This window comes from Salmo salar, chromosome 16 (genome assembly GCF_965601325.2).
Source record: "Salmo salar chromosome 16, fSalSal1, whole genome shotgun sequence".
NCBI classification, from domain to species: domain Eukaryota; kingdom Metazoa; phylum Chordata; class Actinopteri; order Salmoniformes; family Salmonidae; genus Salmo; species Salmo salar.
This window is the reverse complement of record NC_138306.1, coordinates 7,441,791-7,464,413: the sequence shown is the minus strand read 5'-3', so window position 1 is coordinate 7,464,413 and position 22,623 is coordinate 7,441,791. Positions and strand designations below refer to the sequence as shown.

Sequence of the window (22,623 nt, the reverse complement as noted above, 5' to 3'; positions counted from 1 at the left end):
ATGTTTATCTTAAAATGTTGACAAACTATTAGGCAATTTCTTCACATTATAAACGCAGCAATGCGCACAGGGCAGAAGGCAATGAACACGAATGTTCCAAAATGCAATTGGGGGAAAATGTAATTAGCGAAAAACAACATTCTCAAAAGTGCACATGAAATGCAAGCGGGTTCATATGACAGAGATGAAAAAATCCTTCAGAAATTTAGAAAGAGGGATGATCAAAAGACGCATCAACAAGCATGGGTTGTTAATATGAGGATTGTGTCTTTCGCTAAATAATTAGAGGGAACATTGCTTACATGGCTCTCTCAGCTCCAAAGTAGGCTACAGTTGAGACAGACACATCGGGGATGCAACGGCGTGCATCCTCCTGATCGAATTCCAAGGCGCATATTGAAGATGTTAGAAGAACTGTCCACATGTACTTTCTTCAGCCAACAAGATGAGTAGGCCTAACGAACAGCAAGGGCACTAGCCTATGTCAATCTACTATCCCCCAAAGTACAAATGTTGACCTATTCTATTGGTCAGCGTGTCCTTCTGTGCAGGAAATAAATATTACAAACATACTCTGGGATGCGATAGATCCCAAATGAATACAACCTCGACATAGCGGGAAAACACCATTCTCAAAAGCGCACCGGAAATACAAGCGGTTTCATATGACAGAGATGAAAATATCCTTCAGAAATGTAGAAAGAGGGAAGATCAAAAGACGCACCAACAAGTATGGGATTGTGTCTTTCGCTGCTGGAGAAGAAACTTGAGAACGTGAGAGAAATACTGGTTTCAATGGCAAGTGTTTATAAAATATTCCCTTAACATTTCTATGTTCGGAACATGGTAAGATAACAAAAAAGACGTTTATGGTTAGTTTCAAAATGTTGACTGCTTCCGCTCAGATTGCAAGGTGGTCGATGTTGCAGTGCGTGACAGACACTGGTCTTTCTCTCCCGTTGGAATGAACAGTGACACAAGTATGTCGACAGAATCAAGCCTTTAGATATTAATAACGATCCTACGTTATATTTGTCAAAAATGACTGGCGTTTAGACTATATATATATATATATATGTAATTAAAAGTCTCATTAAAGTTTGGCTACATTTCCAGTCGCCTCCCTCATGTCAGCATCGGTCTGAACATGACATGCAGTAGCCAATACGCATAGGCTATCACCTACACTCATGTACATTTATGGATATTTACATATACATGTGTTTTTCTTAACAGAATAGCTACTGTTTTTCGGGTTTTAAATAAATGTAATTGGCTATTTAATGTATTTGAATTGGCCTTGGTTCCCTAGCAGATGACATTGGTGCCCAGGCAGATTGGTTATTTGGTATTTTATTAGGATCCCCATTAACTGTTGCAAAAGCAGCAGCTACTCTTCCTGGGGTCCACACAAAACATGAAACATAATACAGAATGACATAATACAGAACATCATTAGACAAGAACAGAACTACATACATTTTTTAAAAGGCACACGTAGCCTACAATATCAATGCATACACACAAACTATCTAGGTCAAATAGGGGAACGGCGTTGTGCCGTGAGGTGTTGCTTTATCTGTTTTTTGAAACCAGGTTTGCTGTTTATTTGAGCAATATGAAATGGAAGGAAGTTCCATGCAATCTGGGCTCTATATAATACTGTACATTTTTTTGAATTTGTTCTGGATTTGGGGACTATGAAAATACCCCTGGTGGCATAAGTGTGTGTCTGGTGGGATATGTGTGTGTGTGTGTGTGTGTCAGAGCTGTGTGTAAGTTGACTATGCAAACATTTTGGGATTTTCAACACATGAATGTTTCTTATAAAAAGAAGAAGTGATGCAGTCAGTCTCTCCTCAACTCTTAGCCAAGAGAGACTGGCATGCATATTATTTATATCAGCCCTTTGATTACAATTAAGAGCAAAACATTCCGCTCTGTTCTGGGCCAGCTGCAGATCAACTAGGTCTTTCCTTGCAGCACTGGACCACACGACTGGGCAATAATCAAGATTAGACAAAAACTAGAGCCCGCAGAACTTGCTTTTTTGAGTGTGGTGTCAAAAAAGCAGAGCATCTCTTTATTACGGCTAGACCTTTCCCCATCTTTGCAATCATTGAATCTATATGTTTTGACCATGACAGTTTACAATCTAAGGTAACGCCAAGTAATTTAGTCTCCTCAACTTGTTCAACATCCACACCATTCATTACCAGATTCAGCTGAGGTCTAGCACTTAAGGAATAATTTGTACCAAATACAATGCTCTTAGTTTTAGAGATGTTCAGGACCAGTTTATTACTGGCCACCCATTCCAAAACAGACTGCAACTCTTTGTTAAGGGTTTCAGTGACTTCATTAGCTGTGGTTGCTGATGCGTATATGGTTGAATCATCAACATACATGGACACACATGCGTTGTTTAATGCAAGTGGCAGGTCATGGATAAAAATAGAAAAGAGTAGAGGGCCTAGAGAGCTACCCTGCGGTACTCCACACTTCACATGCTTGACATTAGAGAAGCTTCCATTAAAGAAAACCCTTTGAGTTCTATTAGATAGATAGCTCTGAATCCACAATATGGCAGAGGTTGAAAAGCTATAGCACTTAAGTTTCAACAACAGGTTATGGTCAATAATATCAAAGGCTGCACTGAAATCTAACAGTACAGCTCCCACAATTTTCTTATTTTCAATTTATTTCAACCAATCATCAGTCATTTGTGTCAGTGCGGTACATGTTGAGTGCCCTTCTCTATAAGCATGCTGAAAGTCTGTTGTTAATTTGTTTATAGAGAAATAGCATTGTATTTGGTCAAACACAATTTTTTCCAACAGTTTGCTAAGAGCTGGCAGCAAGCTGATAGGTCTGTTAGAACCAGTAAAGGCCGCTTTACCACTCTTGGGTAACGGAATTACTTTGGCTTCCCTCCAGGTCTGAGGACAAAGACTTTCCTCTAGGCTCAGATTAAAAATATGACAGATAGGTGTGGCTATAGAGTCAGCCACCATCCTCAGTAGCTTTCCATCTAAGTCGTCAATGCCAGGTTTGTCATTATTGATCGTTAACAATCATTTTTCACTAACTTTTCAAAATTCAAACTTGCACTGCTTTTCTTTCATTATTATAATTTTTTTATAGATGAATATAATTGCTCACTGTTTGTCATGGGCATTTCCTGCCTAAGTTTGCCCACTTTGCCAATTAAATAATCATTAAAATAATTGCCAACATCAAATGGTTTTGTGATGAATAAGCCATCTGATTCGATGGGCACGGCAGATTGGGCACCTCTTGAAGGCCAATGGCCTTGCCCCTAAAATCACAAAATTCCAGGCCTGGCCCATAGGGTTCTGGTCAAAAGTAGTGTGCTATGTAGGGAATAGTGTGCCATTAAGGACAGAGACTGGAGTTTTCCTGGATTGACCAAATGTCAGCGAGGTGTTGGAATTGTTCAATTAGACTTCCAGGTCATCTATTGGCGTTGTGGAGCAGGCAGGCAATAGGAGACAGCTGCTGTTGCTGATTAGTCTCAGGAAGCACTACGAATTAAACTAGCTGCTGTCTTCACAACATTGTCAGGCTAGTGGGTGTTATGGTCTCTGGAAGGAATAGAATAGAAATAGAATAGATATTTTAAGTAAAAAAAAAAATCTACAGAAATATATAATTTTGCTGTCACAATAACGTGAGGAAGGCCTTTGTTATTGCTTTGCATAAAACAGTGACAGTGATAAGGACAGGCAGGGAACTGACCTTTCCCAACCTGAATATTCTGAACCTGAATATTCTCAGAAATATTAAGGGGGTGTCATTCATATAGTTGAGTTCTTTACTCCTCAAAGAAACTGTTAACAAGGTTGTTGGTCTGGGAACAGATTATGTCTGTGCACAGTGCCTCAATTCGAAAGACCACTTCTACTGTGAAATGAACACACATTATCAGACCACTCCAACATGTATTGCTTTTTCATCAATAAACAAGTGTGCTGAGGCAGCGATCCACAGCCCTGTGGTCACTCTATCATTCTATCAAGACAATATACTGTATGGCGCGAGTTCAGATATATTTATGCTGGTTATTTACTGATATGTTGTGTGCAATACAACAGACAGAGGTAATGTTCCAATATCCATACTAGCATACTAGTTACAAATACATTTACATTTGAGTCATTTAGCAGATGCTCTTATTCAGAGCCACTTACAGTTAGTGCATTCATCTTAAGGTAGATAGGTAAGACAACTACATATCACAGTCATAAGTACAACTTTTCCTCAATAAAGCAGTCAGCGCTAGTAAAAAATGACAAGTGCAAGTGTTAGTGCAAGAAAGGCAACGGTAGGGTGTTAGTTTGTTTTTATTTTTTCTTCTTAGAATGCAAAGCAAATACACTGCCTTATTCTCAGTAGTATGCTTTTGTGGGTTTAAATCATTGATTGAGAAGTATTATTTGAACAAATCTTATTGATATCGGATAGTGACTCAATTCCTTTCAATTTTGCTGTAATAACTCAGAATTGTCAACATCCCAATCTTGCCAATACTAAAGTAATTACTTTGGGACTGTCGTGATGAGCACGCACATGGCAAATCAGATTACCATTCTGCCACAGTGAAAAGCCCTCAGGATCCCATCCATCCATTCTCTCTAACCTTTTTTGTTGTTGTTGAAATGTCTCTAATCATCTGTGTATATTCCTGCCAAACCACCAAGATAGGTTGAGAACGAGAGTTAAAAAGAAAGAGAGAGGATGAGAATGAGAAAGAGCGAGAGAAAGAGAGGGTGAGAGAGAATGAGCTAGAGGGAGAGCGAGAGGAAGAGAGAGAGAGAGAAAGAGCTGTACTACAGTATGAATGGAGGAGAACAATCTGTACTCACAATGATTGCATTACAGTTATTTGCAGGTTGACAGAGATACAGTTCTGTTCTCTTCTTAGTTTAGTACCTCTATTCAACTCTGCAAGTAAATGAGATGCCCAAAAAGAGCATAGCCTACCCTAGCTGGCTGGTACAGTAGTCATGGGCAAAGATTGCTGATACTTTAACAAAAGCTTCTGTATTAAGTAACTCTGGGCTTTTATACTGTGAAAACTGTAAAGGGATCTCAAACCAAGGTTTACTTACACTTCCCTAAACTGTAAAGGGATCTCAAACCAAGGTATACTTTAAAGTAATACTTAAGTAGTTTTTGGGGGTATCTGTACTTAACTTTTTATAACTTTTACTTCACTACATTCCTAAAGAAAAGAATGCACTTTTTACTCCATAGATGTTTCCTGACACCCAAAAGGGGGGCCTAATAATAAAGACATAATTTAACAGTAAAAACGAATGACCTTTTAATGTGACATGAACACAATCAGTCATGATGCTTTCATTTTATTGTCAAACAAATCACTTCAAAAAGTAGGCTACCTGTGTATGTTGTCCACTCTAAAATAATCCAAACAGTGCAATGCATGTACAATCACACCATTTGATGAATGGAAAAAGACATCCGTTACAAAACACCAAAAAGTGTGCCTAATGACATTCGACGATTGCCATTGATTAGGCCTACATTAATTGAAGTGTCTTACTGACAAATTTACCTTTTTTGTAGCCTAAAAAAGTTGGGACACCTGAAATGGGACTGAAACTGGGGGATGGTCACCCTAACACACACAGTCAATTTACTACACTAGGCTACAGTCACGGGGAAAAAAGTAATGCTCCCTATACTTTCAGTGCATTTTTCTGAAAAAGGTGGGTAAACTGCGTTTAGTTGCGTTTACCCTCCACTAGGTCTACACCACTGCCAGTAGCCTACCCTCTCAGCTGAGGCAATTTTACACACATGAACAAACACAGAACAGGTAGACTACATTCAATATAATACACGAGTTGAACCAAAACATGTTTACACCCTAGTTCATGAGTTGTCCATAACTCATGAGTTGAATGCTTGGAGTCTTCACAGATCATGTGACATCAAACACTACCTTTCTTTCCTTACATTAATTACATTTATGACAGTGTTATTTGTAATTACTAAGCATTCAACAATTGAATTAGAACATTGAACTTAAACCCTGAACGATTCCTAGATCTTGGAGATCTCGGAAAATGCACTGTATGTCACACCTTGATCTGTTTCACCTGTCTTGTGATTGTCTACCACCCCCACCAGGTGTCTCCCATTACCTCATGTGTATTTCTACCTGCGTATTCTGTTTGTCTGTTGCCAGTTCGTCTTGTCCCGTCAAGTCTTACCAGCGTGTTCCTGTGCTCTAGTTTTTGCTTTTCCTAGTCTCCCCATTTCTGACCTTTCTGCCTGTCCTGATACTGATCCTGCCTGCAGTCCTGTACCTGCCTGACTCTGATTTGGATTACAAGTATTTGCCTGCCTTGACCTACCGATTGCCTACCCCTTGTACTGTAATATACTCTGAGACTTATACTATCCACCTCCTGTGTCTGCATCTGGGTCATAGCCTGAGTTGTGACAGTACGAACTGGCCATGACTAATCCAGCAGACTCGGACCAGCTCTGCAATGCTGTCTCCTCCCAAGGAGTCACCATTGGAAGACACAAGGAGTTACTGCAAAGCCTTATGGAGGGACTCAATACCCTGGCAGAATGCCAAGACTATGCGTTCAATACATTGCTGGAGCAATTCCGCAGGTTCCCAACTAGGCAGTAAGCCACAACAGTGATCCCCCAGACTCTTAGCAACCCCACCACCAGCGGTGCTTCTTCCCAGCCTACCCCGGTGTCCCGAGAACCTTGCTTACCTCCTCCGGAGCGCTACGCTGGAGATTCTGGAACCTGCAGGGCATTTCTCTCCCAGTGCTCCCTCATCTTTGAGCTGCAGCCTTCTTCGTTCCCCTCGGACTGCTCAAAGATAGCGTACCTGATAACGCGTACCTGATAACGCTCTCAGCGGTCATCTTCTCCAAGTTGGACCTTCGGAACACCTACCATCTGGTTCGGATACGGGAAGAAGACCGCCTTTAAAACGGCTAGAGGGCATGACGAGTATCTGGTGATGCCGTTTGGACTGACCAATGCTCCCACAGTGTTCCAGGCCCTGGTCAATGATGTGCTCCATGACATGTTGAACCAATTTGTGTTTGTCAACCTCAAGCGACATCCTCATTTATTCTCGGTCAGCTCAAAAGCACGTCCTCCGTGTCCGACAGGTCCTCCAGCATCTCCTGGAGAACCAGCTTATCGTGAAGGCGGAGAAATGTGAGTTTCATCACTCCACCATCTCCTTCCTTGGATACGTCATCACTGCAGGTCATATTCAGATGGACCCTGACAAGGTGAGTGCGGTGGTGGATTGACCTCAACCCACATCCAGAGTGCAGCTGCAACGTATCCTAGGGTTGGCTAATTTCTACCGTCATTTTCACCCAGGGTTACAGCACCCTTGCTTCCCCCCTCTCTGCACTCACCTCTCCCAAGGTTTCGTTCATATGGTCTCTCGCAATTAAGATGGCGTTGGAGTGGAGGCATTGGTTAGAAGGGGCGGAACATCAATTCTTGGTGTGGATGGACCATAAGAACCTGGAATATCTCCGCACTGCCCAGCGCCTCAACTCCAGCGCCTCAACTCAACTCCAGGCAGGTGAGATGGGCCCTGTTATTCACTCGTTTCCATTTCACTATCTCCTACCGCCCGGGGTACAAGAATGTGAAGCCTGACGCACTCTCATGTCTGTACAGCCCCGCTACTACACCATCAGACCCCGAGACCATCTTCCCTACTTCCTGTCTAGCGGCTGATATCATCTGGGGAATAGACAGTCTGGTCCACAAGGCACAGTGTTCTCAGCCGGACGCCAGGGGGAGAGCCCGGCTAACCGGATGTTTGTCCTGGACTCTGCCCATTCTCCAGTCCTGGAATGGGCACATTCCTCGAGACTCACCTGTCATCCTGGCTCCCGTCGAACCTTGGCTTTCGTACAACAACAAAAATGTGTGGCCCACCATGGCTACTGACGTCTCCGCATTTGTTGTTGTCTGCTCTGTGTGTGCGCAAATCAAGACTCCACGGCAGGCTCCGGCTGACCTCCTTCAACCACTCCCTGTTCTTCACCGCCCCTGGTCCCATATATCCTTGGACTTCGTCACGGGTCTCCCTCCATCAGATGGCAACATCACCATGGATAGGTTTTCCAAAGCCACCCATTTTACTCCTCTTTCTAAGTTGCCCACAGCTAAGGAGACGGCCCAGCTCATGGTGCAGCACGTCTTCCGGATCCATGGACTTCCGGTCGACATGGTGTCCGATCACGGTCCTCAGTTCTCATCCCGGTTCTGGAATGTGTTTTGCACCATCATTGGGTCGTCGGCCAGCCTATCCTCTGGTTTTCATCCCCAGTCTACCAGCCAATCAGGACCTGGAGACGACTCTTCATTGTGTCATCTCCCCCAATCCCACCACCTGGAGCCAGCAACTCGTGTGGGTGGAATAAGCCTGCAACACCTTTCCCTGTTCTGCTACTGGTCTCTCGCCTTTTCAACCCCCACTCTTCCCGGCGCAAGTGGTTAGCATACCTTCTTTCCAGATGTTCGTCCGTCGCTGTACCTGGAAGAGAGCCTGGGTTGTTCTTCTCAAGACCACCTCCAGGTATCGGCGATAGGCGAACCGCCACCGGACCCCTGCCCCCCGCTTCCGTCTTGGGCAGAGGGTTTGACTTTCCACTCGGGATCTGCCCCTCCGGGTGGAGTCCTGCAAACTTTCCGCCCCATTTTATCAGCCCTTTCCCCATCTCTAAGGTTCTTAGTCCCTCTGCTGTTCACCTTCTGTTGCTCCGCACCCTCCGTATACTTTCCACTCTCCATGTATCTAGAGTTAAACCTTTGTCTCACAGCCCTTTGTCTCCTGTTTCCTGATGCTGCCTGCCGTCCTTTACCTGCCTGACTCTGATTTGGATAACGAATATTTGCCTGCCTTGCCCAACGATTGCCTGCCCCTTGTACTGCAATAAACTCTGAGAGTCGTACTCTCCGCCTCCTGTGTCTGCATCTGGGTCTTAGCCTGAGCCGTGATACTGTAAGTGTAGCTTTGCCTACTTAACATTTCATTATGTTTTGCCGTGAACAGTTCTCATGGGCACACAAATCCTTAATAATGTAAGCCTATGCCATTGCAAAATCAAATCCTTCTAACCGAAAGAGTCAGCTATAGGCCTACTGTCATTAATGTTGGATGGATTAGATGCGCATTGATGTCTAGCTATTGGCTAGTTGTCTGCTGATACCATCACCAGTTGACCCAGCAAAGAAAACAAATATTGATAGAAAATAAAAGCAAAATAAATGGTCTACATCTTTTAGCTATGGACGGCACAGAGAACACCAATACCCGAGCACAGCTGAAAAACAAAGCAAATAGCGCTCTAAACAGCTGACTGACAACAGCAAACAATGGATAAATCTATTGCATTGGAATAAAGACATAGGCTATGTTTTAAAAATAACTTAGGGCTAGGACCCTTTTTTCTCCACTTCCTGCCTGAATGACATGCCCAAAGTAAACTGCCTGTAGCTCAGGCACTGAAGCCAGTATATGCATATAATTGGTACCATTGGAAAGAAAACACTTTGAAGTTTGTATAAATGTTAAAATAATGTAGGAGAATATAACACAATAGATATGGTAGGAGAAACCAACCAGAATTTATTTTGAGAGCAAGACCATCCTCTTAGAAATTCAAGAGATAGGTCATATTGAAAATGAGCTCCCTGGATGCAATTCCTATGGCTTCCACAGGTTGTCAGCAGTCAATGATCAAGGGTTCAGGCTTGTAACTTCAAAAACGAATAAGAAATAACAGTTTTAGTAGAGGGACACAGTCTTGGAAATTCGTGGTTGCGCTTGCCATGAAGACATTACGCACCTGCTAAAATCGGTTTCCTATTGAACATACTTCTTCCCTAAATAAATATTATAGTTTGATTACATTTTAGGGTATCTGAGGAGTAAATAGAAACATATTTTGACTTGTTGAAACAAAGTTTAAAGGTAGATTTTCGGATTCCTTTCTCTGCAAGTTAAACAAGTGGACTACTGAAATCAATGGCGCCAACTAAACTGACTTTTTGGGATATAAAGAAGGATTTTATATAACAAAATGTTATAGCTGGGACCCTTTGGATGACAAATCAGAGGAAGATTTTCAAAAAGTAAGTGAATATTTTATCGTTATATGTGAATGTATAAAAAATATACAAATGTTTTGATGTGGGGCGCTGTCCTCAAACAATTGCATGGCATATTTTCACTGTAATAGCTAATGTAAATCGGACAGTGCAGTTAGATTAACAAGAATTTACATTTTCAGCCAATATAAGACACATATGTACATAAATGTTTAATATCCATAATATTTATGATTATTTATTGCGCGCCCTCCAGTTTCACCGGAAGTTGTCCCGCTAGCGGGACACCGATCCTTAAGAAGGGTGTATGGCAAACAAATGGGTGAAAATGAGCAAGTACAAAATAAAATCTATATTTTTTTTTCTTGAGGGGCTGGTCAAGGGGCCTAAACATAATTACGAATAATTTGTAGACTGCAAATTAGACCGCAAGAAGCCCAAACAGAATTGTTTGACTAAAACATAATAATTTCAAACCTTTCTTACATTTCTATATGATCACTTGCCTCTATTATATGTGGGGATACCTGGGAACAGAGTTCTTAAATTAAAATCACTTGGAGCTGATTTCCTGGTGTTTTTACAGTTTATTACGTCCAACAATGAAAACGTATAAACTTGTACAAAATAAAACCACCCGCGTGCCAAATTCAACCCGAGGGCTGCCAGTTGGGGAACCGGTGGTTTAAACCATGAGAGGTGGGGGTGTTCGTTTCATTTGGAAGCTCTTATTTTCATATTTACCGCTGTAAAACATATTTACCAATAGGAGAACGGTTAATAAGTTAGCATTATTGAGAGGCCACACCCAAAGTTTGACTTTTGTTGCATTTAGGGGAACTCATGTCTCATTCAGGGGCGCTGAGCTTGTGTAAAGGGATCTCAAACCAAGGTTTACTTGAACTTCCCTTTGTTTAAATGGGCATAAATTATACCAATAGGGAGACAGTTTAACCGTATTCAATGCTTGAGCACTGATATGACCTAACAAGTCGACATGATCTGCTCTGAGGGGGTGATAGCAAGCATTGAATACTGTGGCTCTGTATGTATCCCTGTAGGATCCAATTATGCCCATTTAATATTGGCAATTATGGGTAATAACCAGTACTTCCTACCCCCTCCATCACCCTGGACAGGAGCGGAGACCATGTCAGTAAGAGGCACAGCTGCTAGACGAGGGCTGACAGTAACATCAGAGATAGATCCAACTCCTCCCCTTGCCTAGGTGATTTGGTGATTTGGTACAGTGCACAGCACAGGGGAGAGATGATGAAGCACAGCTTGAGCCACTTCCCATATGCTCAGCCCGAGTCCCAAATGACACCCTATTCCCTTTATAGTGCCCTACCTTTGACCAGGGCCCATAGGGGCTTGTAATAGGTGTAGTGCTGACTGTTGCCATGTGTCACTGAACAGATTATAGAGGCATGACCGAAGCCGAAATCAACCGCACATCCACATACGGATGAAATAGAAACTGGAAAGTACATTATTTCGCACCTTTGGAGTGGTTGAAAACAACCCAACCTGAACGTCTATCCTCATCTCCTATCACTGCTCCTTGTACACAGCAAACGACCACTACAGTATAAGGCGAGTAGAGGGAGAGAATAGTCAGCAACACCAGCAGAAGTAGAAAACAGCAACACCAGTAGAAGCAGAAAGTCAAGCTTACTGAGATATGAGTCAAGGAAATGTATACTATGTAATACAAAAGCAGACTTTGGTATATTCTGACAAATTTCTCTGCTTTTCCAATACATGTTATTGATTTCCTTGCTATCAGCTGGACCTATAACTGGACCCATAACTTCCTCTGAGGGTGGGGTAGAGAGAGGGCATGTCATACATACAGACATAAAGCAGTACCCTCATTTAGCGACCGAATAAAATGCAACAATCTGAATTAAAATACAGAGTAGCTTTATTTATAGAATACAGCATCAGTTTTTGCAAAAATAGTTATATCATAGACAAAAATCTACTTGGTCTTAAAAGTCCAGGTATGCGTCCCAAATTGCACCCTATTCCCCATATAGTGCACTACTTTTGACCAAAGCCCCTATGGGCCCTGTTCAAAAGTGCTGCACTAAATAGGGAATAGGGTGTCATTTGGAACACATATCAGGTTATAGTAACAGAGTCTCCAATACAGTGAGGGAAAAAAGTATTTGATCCCCTGCTGATTTTGTATGTTTGCCCACTGATAAAGAAAGGATCAGTCTATAATTTTAATGGTAGGTTTATTTGAACAGTGAGAGACAGAATAACAACAAAAATATCCAGAAAAACACATGTCAAAAATGTTATAAATTGATTTGCATTTTAATGAGGGAAATAAGTATTTGACCCCCTCTCAATCAGAAAGATTTCTGGCTCCCAGGTGTCTTTTATACAGGTAACAAGCTGAGATTAGGAGCACACTCTTAAAGGCAGTGCTCCTAACCGCAGCTTGTTACCTGTAAAAAAGACACATGTCCACAGAAGCAATCAATCAATCAAATTCCAAACTCTCCACCATGGCCAAGACCAAAGAGCTCTCCAATGATGTCAGGGACAAGATTGTAGACCTACACAAGGCTGGAATGTGCTACAAGACCGTCACCAAGCAGCTTGGTGAGAAGGTGACAACATTTGGTGCGATTATTCGCAAATGGAAGAAACACAAAAGAACTGTCAATATCCCTCGGCCTGGGGCTCCATGCAAGATCTCACCTCGTGGGGTTGCAATGATCATGAGAACGATGAGGAATCAGCCCAGAACTACACGGGAGGATCTTGTCAATGATCTCAAGGCAGCTGGGACCATTGTCACCAAGAAAACAATTGGTAACACACTACGCCGTGAAGGACTGAAATCCTGCAGCGCCCGCAAGGTCCCACTGCTCAAGAATACATATACATGCCCGTCTGAAGTTTGCCAATGAACATCTGAATGATTCAGAGGACAACTGGTGAAAGTGTTGTGGTCAGATGAGACCAAAATGGAGCTCTTTGGCATCAACTCAACTCGCCGTGTTTGGAGGAGGAGGAATGCTGCCTATGACCCCAAGAAAACCATATCCACCGTCAAACATGGAGGTGGAAACATTATGCTTTGGGGGTGTTTTTCTGCTAAGGGGACAGGACAACTTCACCGCATCATTTGACAGGGCCATGTACTGTCAAATCTTGGGTGAGAACCTCCTTCCCTCAGCCAGGGCATTGAAAATGGGTTGTGGATGGGTATTCCAGCATGACAATGACCCAAAACACACGGCCAAGGCAACAAAGGAGTAGCTCAAGAAGAAGCACATTAAGGTCCTGGAGTGGCCTGGCCAGTCTCCAGACCTTAATCCCATAGAAAATCTGTGGAGGGAGCTGAACGTTCGAGTTGCCAAACGTCAGCCTCGAAACCTTAATGACTTGGAGAAGATCTGCAAAGAGGAGTGGGACAAAATCCCTCCTGAGATGTGTGCAAACCTGGTGGCCAACTACAAGAAACGTCTGACCTCTGTGATTGCCAACAAGGGTTTTGCCACCAAGTACTAAGTCATGTTTTGCAGAGGGGTTAAATACTTATTTCCCTCATTAAAATGGAAATAATTTTATAACATTTTTGACATGCGTTTTTCTTTTTTTTCTTTTTTATTCTGTCTCTCACTGTTCATATAAACCTACCATTAAAATGATAGACTGATAATTTCTTTGTACGTGGGCAAACGTACAAAATCAGCAGGGGATCAAATACTTTTCCCCCCCACTGTACATATATTAACTAGCAGAAGTAAGAGCAGAGGAAAACAGTAAATAGACAGAACAAGAGGAAAAAGCATAAAATGAAATAGGCGAGACTTGTCCTAATAATAAACAGCATATTGTGTACAGGAAGAAGGAAAATCGACTACTTGAAGCATGCGATGCATAACGTAAGGGCGTGGAAATACCATGCCAAGAGTGTTCTCTTTCTAGTGAATATTCAAATATAAACAAAAACAAAAACAAAAAATGGATTGGTGTACACCTAATGTCTCATCAGAATGGACAGTAATTCAATACTATGGTAATAATGTAAACAATGTGGAAATGAATTTGCCTGTACCCAGATCTGTTTGTGGCATCTTGTTAACTCATGTTCATGCCAAACATATTGGCACCCAGAAGTGAATGGGATTCATGGAAAGAAAAAGCAGGTTCGTTTTCAACTGGCCCTCATACTCCGGGAATGTCAGTGTGAACTATCAACTATCAGTACTTATCTATCTAATGTGTGTACATTGTACAGGTAGGCACATACATATAGATTTGAGGAAAGTCCATACAAGTGAATGACATAGGATGAGTCCCACATGGCACCCTATTCCCTATATAGCGCACTACTTTTAAACAAGAGTGCCCTGGTAAAAAGTAATGCACTATAAAGGGAATAGGGTGACATTTGCCTTGCAGGCATGAACTATGACACTTGACCTTACGTACGTGTGTTTTGTTGGTGGTGAAATGGTGCTTCATTTATTTAAACAGCCCAGGACCTCTGCTGATATATGTAACATGTATACAAAAAGGTATTTTTCAGGATTGTTTAGATCCGTTTCAATGCAATAACACGCTTTATTTAACAGGTCTCCAACTCATGAAGCAACAAAAAAAATCCCCTCACCTGTTGTACAATAAAAAATCCAAGTTGCAATGGAGTTTCAAGACTGCAAAGTCCCTCTCCATCTGCATCAATAGGATTCACGTACCTATTATTCACATATCTATTATAACACATACTCTGTACATATTCACATACACACATCGTTTGGTGTGTATTCTCCAATCACCGATGTCAAACTGATGAAATTAAGTTGTGTAAAGTACCTTTCACTTTGTTTTAATACTAATGTAAAGATAATAAAACTGGAAGAATTGAAATAAACTCAAGTCTTTGAGAAATGTGTAGATTTGTCCTTGCTGAATCGCTACCAAATTGTTCTTATGCATGACAAATGTGCGTGGTCATCATATTATTATGCCCTTCCCTTCCCACACCGAGATCAATCACAAAAACATGAGATCCCTCTCAGAAGTACATCGGCAGTAAGTCCAACGTTCCTATATCATCACAAATCCCATAAAATTCCCTCTGTAATGCTGCCCTAGGGTAGTATTCTGACTTGAGATCTGCAAGCTTAACTCGGCTTTTCACGCAAGTTTCCCATTGATGTCATTGAATGATTTACGTGGAAATCCAAGTTACTTGGGCTTATCTCAACTCTGAATCGTTACCATTAGTAACCAGATGTATCCTATGCACAGCAGACATATAATGAAGGACGCATACATTGGGGTGGTAGTTGGGTCTAGGCTTAATCAGACTTATCCTTTTTCTTTGGTGTAACTTTACTGGCTACTGCGGACCCTACCGCTCCAACTCCTCCCGTCACCACGGAAACGCCGCCTTTGACTAATCCCACGCCGGCGGCCGGCACGCTGGTCACCACCGTCTTGGTGATGTCATAGCTCTTACAGCCCACCCAGGCCACGCCTCCCCATGTCGCGCCGACCGCCCCTCTGGTCATGTTGAAGAGACCGCCGGTCACCCTCCAGATGACCCCCGCCTCGGTCTTAGGGTGGTCCTTCTCTCCATCTGCAGGGGGGAGGGTTGGGAGAGAGGGGGGAGAGAGAAAGAGAGAAAAAAAATTACATTATTTATAGATTCCTAGTTTGTGTCTAGGTGCCTGAAAGAAAGTACCAGGTGAAACCTTTCCATTAGTCTTCTTCAGGGGTGTTCTATGGCTGTAGATGTTAGAGGAAAACAAAGCAGGTGACCTTTCCAGTCCCTCAGAGGAACAACAAGGACCACCATACGCCAATCCATCATCCTACATTTCCCACGTCACCCTATTATACATAGTCGACTACTTTTGACCAGGCCCCAAAAAGGATCTGGTCAAAAGGAAAGCACTCGGAAAGCACCACTTACTTACATAAGGAGAATGTTGAATTGGTGTTTGACTGTATCACTCATTATTGTAAATAGTTATTGTCTGACCTAAAGCCTCAGGTCCGCAAATAAGGTCTATTACATGGCCTGACTGATACAAAGCTGATGATGGGGACTTGTGTGGACTAAGAGTTCACTTTAAAATCGCTCATATTGTATTCATTTCCTAATTCACATACAGTTGAAGTCGGAAGTTTACATACACCTTAGCCAAATACATTTAAATTCAGTTTTTCACAATTTAATCATAGTAAAAATTCCCTGTCTTAGGTCAATTAGGATCACCACTTAATTTTAAGAATGTGAAATGTCAGAATAATAATAGAGAGAATGATTTATTTCAGCTTTTATTTATTTCATCACATTCCCTGTGGGTCAGAAGTTTACATACACTCAATTAGTATTTGTTAGCATTTCCTTTAAATTGTTTAACTTGGGTCAAACATTTCAGGTAGCCTTCCACAATAAGTTGGGGGAATTTTGGCCCATTCCTCCTGACAGAGCTGGTGTAACTGAGTCAGGTTTGTAGGCCTCCTTGCTCGCACACGCGTTTTCAGTTCTGCCCACAAATGTTCTATGTGATTGAGGTCAGGGCTTTGTCATGGCCACTCCAATACCTTGACTTTGTTGTCCTTAAGCCATTTTGCCACAACTTTGGAAGTATGCTTGGGGTCATTGTCCATCTGGAAGACCCATTTGCGACCAAGCTTTAACTTCCTGACTGATGTCTTGAGATGTTGCTTCAATATATCCACATCATTTTCCTACCTCATGATGCCATCTATTTTGTGAAGTGCACCAGTCTGTCCTGCAGCAAAGCACACCCACAACATGATGCTGCCTCCCCCGTGCTTCACGGTTGGGATGATGTTCTTCGGCTTGCAAACATCCCCCTTTTTCCTCCAAACATAACGATGGCCAAACAGTTCTATTTTTATTTCATCAGACCAGAGGACATTTCTCCAAAAAGTACGATCTTTGTCCCCATGTGCAGTTGCAAATCGTAGTCTGGCTTTTTTTATGCCGGTTTTGGAGAAGTGGCTTCTTCCTTGCTGAGCGGCCTTTCAGGTTATGTCGATATAGGACTCGTTTTGCTGTGGATATAGATACTTTTGTACCTGTTTCCTCCAGCATCTTCACAAGGTCCTTTGCTGTTGTTCTGGGATTGATTTGCCCTTTTCGCACCAAAGTATGTTCATCTCTAGGAGACAGAAGGCATCTCCTTCCTGAGCGGTATGACGGCTGCATGGTCCCATGGTGTTTATACTTTTGTGCTATTGTTTGTACAGATGAACGTGGTACCTTCAGGCGTTTGGAAATTGCTCCCAAGTATGAACCAGACTTGTGGAGGTCTACAATTTTATTTCTCAGATAGGTAGGCCCTGAAATACATCCACAGGTACACCTCCAATTGACTCAAATGATGTCAATTAGCCTAATCAGAAGCTTCTAAAGCCATGACATAATTTTATGGAATTTTCCAAGCTGTTTAAAGGCACAGTCAACTTAGTGTATGTAAACTTCTGACCGACTAGAATTGTAATGCAGTGAATTATAAGTGAAATAATCTGTCTGTCAACAATTGTTGGAAAAATGACTTGTGTCATGCACAAAGTAGATGTCCTAACCGACTTGCCAAAACTATAGTTTGTTAACAAGAAATTTGTGGAGTGGTTGAAAAAACGTCCGACTTCAACTGTACACTAAAAGTATGTGGACACATCTTTAAATAAAACTGCCTCCGGAAGCAACGTTAGCACAATAACTGTTCGTCGGGAGCTTCATGAAATCAGTTTCCATGGCCGAGCAGCCGCACACATGCCTAAGATCACCATGCGCAATGCCAAGCGTCAGCTGCAGTGGTGTAAAGCTCGCTGCCATTTGACTCTGGAGCAGTGGAAACGTGTTCTCTGAAGTGATGAATCACACTTCATTTACATTTACATTTTAGTCATTTAGCAGACGCTCTTATCCAGAGCGACTTACAGTAGTGAATGCATACATTTCATACATTTTTTTTCTTCCTGTGCTGGCCCCCCGTGGGAATCGAACCCACAACCCTGGTGTTGCAAACACCATGCTCTACCAACTGAGCGACAGGGAAGGCTTCACCATCTGGCAGCCTGACGGACGAATCTGGGTTTAGCAGATGCCAGGAGAACGCTATCTGCTCCAATGCATAGTGCCAACTGTAAAGTTTGGAGGAGGAGGAATAATGGTCTGCGGCTGTTTTTCATGGTTCAGGCTAGGCCCCTTAGTTCCAGTGAAGGGAAATCTTAACGCTAAAGCATACAATGACATTCTAGACGATTCTGTGCTTCCAACTTTGTGGCAACAGTTTGGAGAAGGCCCTTTCCTGTTTCAGCATGACAATGCTCCCATGCACAAAGCGAGGTCCATAAAGAAATGGTGTGGAAGAACTTGACTGGCCTGCAGAAAGCACTGACCTGAATTGGAACGCCGACTGCGAGCCAGGCCTAATCGCCCAACATCAGTGCCCGACCTCACTAATGCTCGTGGCTGAATGGAAGGAAGTCCCTGCAGCAATGCTCCAACATCTAGTGGAAAGTCTTCCCAGAAGAGTGGAGGCTGTAATAGCAGCAAAGGGGGGACCAACTCCATATTAATGCCCATGATTTTGGAATGAGACATTCGACGAGCAGGTGTCCACATACTTTTGGCTTATGTAGTGTACATTACAATATACAGGTAACTGCCAAAATAAAGGAAACACCAACATAAAGTCTCTTAAAAAGGATTTGGGCCACCACGAGCTCCCAGAACAACTTAATTGTGCCTTGGCATAGATTCTACAAGTGTCTGGAGGGATGTGACATCATTCTTTCCAAGAAATTCCATAATTTGGTGTTTTGTTGATGGTGGTGGAAAACGCTGTCTCCGGCGCCACTACTGCATCTCCCATAAGTGTTCAATTGGGTTAAGATCTTGTTGCACGCACACACACACACAGAGAACAAAAATATAAACGCAACATGTAAAGTGTTGGTCCAATGTTTCATTATCCCAGAAATGTTCCATACGCTCAAAAAACGTATTTCTCTCAAATGTTGTGCACAAATGTTTTAACATCCCTGTGAGCATTTCTCCTTTGCCAAGACAATTAATCCACCTGAACGGTGTGGCATGTCAAGAAGCTGATTAAACAGCATGATCATTAGACAGGTGCACCTTGTGCTGGCTCCCCAGTGGGTGGGCCAATGCCCTCCCACTGCGCCCCTTCCCAGTCATGTGAAATCCATAGATTAGGGCCTAATGAATTTCAATTGACTGATTTCCTTATATCATCTGTAACTTACTAAAATTGTTGAAATTGTTGCATGTTGCGTATACATTTTTGTTCAGTATATATAAAAAAGACAAGTCCTGAACACTTGTACTTGACTCCCCCCCTTTTAGCTCTGACTTTTCTGATAGCTACTTTACTTCGGAAAAGTGTACTCACTATGCCTGTGATATGTGGTCGTCCCACCTAGCTATCTTAAGATAAATGCACTAACTGTCATTCTGGATAAGAGCATCTGCTAAAATGTAAAATGTAAAACATGTACGTATCGTGACAATCGTATTGTGAGGTCCCTAAATACAACTATATAAACTTTATTGAAGCTGTCACGCACACAAGCCTGTTGGTATAAAAAAGCTTATTAGTGGAAACTTGGCTTTACAGCTTGGGGAAAATAAAGGCACCTATAAAATGGGTAATGGTGTTTATGGTCTATGTAAGGTCTGTGGCTGTAGTGAATCACAATGCATGTCCATGGTTGTTGCCACTGCTTACAGACGACTGAGTCATAGGCTAAGGCTTTAAAATGTGCCATAAAATATGGACAGAAAAAGGTTTTAAAAGTAACTTCATAGGAGAGAGAGAGAGAGAAAATATGCTTTGGCAATATGTACATTTTAACGTCATGCCAATAATCAATTTAAATTGGGGGAAAAGTGTACCATGCTAATTAATGTCTCCAGTGTTTAGTGAAGTCACATTAATTTGCTGATTAATACGTCTCCATTTTTGGGTAAATCCAGCCCATTGACTTCATTGTACAGTAAAAAAGGCCTTTGCAGCCCATCACCTACTTCCTAGCACAGATATAATGTACCACTTCACCCTGGGTGATAAAGTACCCGCTATCACGTCCTTGCATGATTTGACACAGTGATGTATATTCTCCCGTCTCAATCCAAGCATAACATTGAGGTGACAGCACTGTATGTCTTTCAGCCCCCTTTCCCCTCCCACACCCTTTGGCTTGACAAACATGAATTCCCTAATGTCGTAGCTAGCGAGGAGTGAGTGGTGAGCTTTTCATGTCATCCTTTTTACACTGACAACATGTCTTTATAGAAGGATTAGCCATCCTGCTCCTCAAGGGCCACCACTAGGCTATCAGACCCACCACTATCTAACTGAGAACATGTACATTATACATGCAGGAGCCTTCACTTTTCTGCTAAAAAGCTGTATAGGCCAAACAGGCCCCTGTTAAACTGTTGTAACAGTAAAATAAAGAAAGTGAAGTAGCCTAATAGTAATCTCCAATTGGCTTACTGTTCAATAGCTACCTGGAATACTATTCAACAGTTAATAAACCACATTTCCAGAAGCTTCCCATCTGCATTAGGTACAGATATAAAACCAACTGCGTATTAATATGTAGGCACGCCAACAAATTCTGTCTCTTTCCCAGGCTGTGCCAAGTGTGTTGGCAGAGCCGTTACCCTGTGCTATTTATAGACATCTTCATCTGTGGCTGAAAGAAGCATATCCATGCACCCCCTCCTATACACACTGTCATTATCTTCACCACGTCAACCTGCACCTCTGAATAGTGGAAGGTCTGTAATATCCCTTCATTCACATGGCCCTAGTCAAAAGTTGTGCACTACTATATAGGGAACAGAGTGTCATTTGGAATGTGTGCCCTAGATCTCTGTATGCTGTCTATCCTCAAACATAGAGGCTTCTCATTAACAATAATGGAGGCCAAGACACACTAACACCAACTGTCACTAACGCTCGGTGTTATCACATCCCTGAGGGGTGAGCTATAGTAGAATGTCACAACCTTACACTTCCTAAGCAACACCCTAACGTTCTACATCATTAAGAGTAGGCCTACCAGGAATTCTGCCTGGGTATGAACTCTCTGGAGATGTGCAGTGCCTTCAGAAAATATTCAGGACCTCTACATCTTTTGTCACACATTTTGTTACGTTACAGCCTTATTCAAAAATGGATTAAATACACACAATACACCAGAATGACAAAGCGAAAATAGTAAAAAAACAAAACAAAAAAAAAAACATCCTAATTTACACAGAAAAACAGAAAAACCTTATTTACATAAGTATTCAGACCCTTTGCGATGAGACTCGAAATTGAGCTCAGGTGAATACTGTTTCCATTAATCATCCTTGAGATGTTTCTACAACTTGGAGTCCACCTGTGGTAAATTCAATTGATTGGACATGATTTGGAAAGGCACACATTTGTCGATAAAAGGTCCCACAGTTGACAGTGCATGTCAGAGCAAAAACCAAGCCATGACGTCGAAGGAATTGTCCGTAGAGCTTATTTTTTTAATACTTTTGCAAAAATGTCTAAAAACCTGTTTTTGCTTTGTCATTATGGGGTATTGTGTGTAGATTGATGAGGGAAAACTTTACAGTACACTGCTATAAAAATTATAAAACAATTTTGTTTTTTTATGATGTTTTGATAAAATAAAGGTTTAAGGAAATACAGGAAGACACCACATTACTACAAGACAAAACAGCTCAATCAAGCCTGATGGTCTTGTAAGTATAAAAGCAAAGCTTGCTTTCATTTAATTAAAAAAAGCATGAAAAGGTAGCGTAATGGTCTTACTGTAGTGTGTGAAGAATCCAATACTTTACCTTGCATGCGGTACAAATCACATTATTGTGGAAGCACCACTTCTAAGAGTATAAATTATAACCTGTTTGAGACGGCAAACAGTCGAAGCAACCTGCCTACACATAGTCTAAAATACAATACCAACATAGCTACTGTAGTAGTTCAAAGCTGTGTGCTGGAAAACCTTGGAAGAGCATGGGTGGAATAGGTATTGCTGTGCTCATGTGAATTTCCTTTATTTTACGGCTTCAGACCAATGCATAGTTTCCCTTAACACTGTGTTTTGTTTTTAATAATAATAGTATACATTTTTCTGGAAGTATTTCAAATGTAATTAGAGGTAATCACAATAAGCTTATCCTTTCCCAGAAGTCACTTTAAGCAAGGCTCACACACAATTATTGTACAGTATTGTACAGTAAACCCTTAAATCAGACAAAAAAGTCAAAAGCAGTGTTGATTTTTTATTCCAAAATTGTGCAAGTATTGTGGACTGCATACTGTGACTTTTAAGAAATATGCTAAGGCACAGAGACACATGTTAGAACTAAGAATATCCATTCCTTTGAACCTCTGAGCTTTTGAAGAACAG

At 41.9% G+C, this 22,623-nt stretch overlaps 1 protein-coding gene across 1 annotated transcript in view; it reads right to left on the bottom strand.

The window, feature by feature from the left end:
• Nucleotides 1-12,070: 12,070 nt before the first annotated feature.
• zgc:101566 (Transmembrane protein 263-B-like) overlaps nucleotides 12,071-22,623 on the bottom strand; it is a 51,034-nt gene continuing 40,481 nt past the window's right edge. The window contains exon 3 of the mRNA XM_014147801.3: nucleotides 12,071-15,775. Within this exon, the coding sequence (XP_014003276.1) occupies nucleotides 15,495-15,775 (281 nt within the window). The 3' untranslated portion in view covers nucleotides 12,071-15,494. The remainder of the gene's footprint in view (nucleotides 15,776-22,623) is intronic.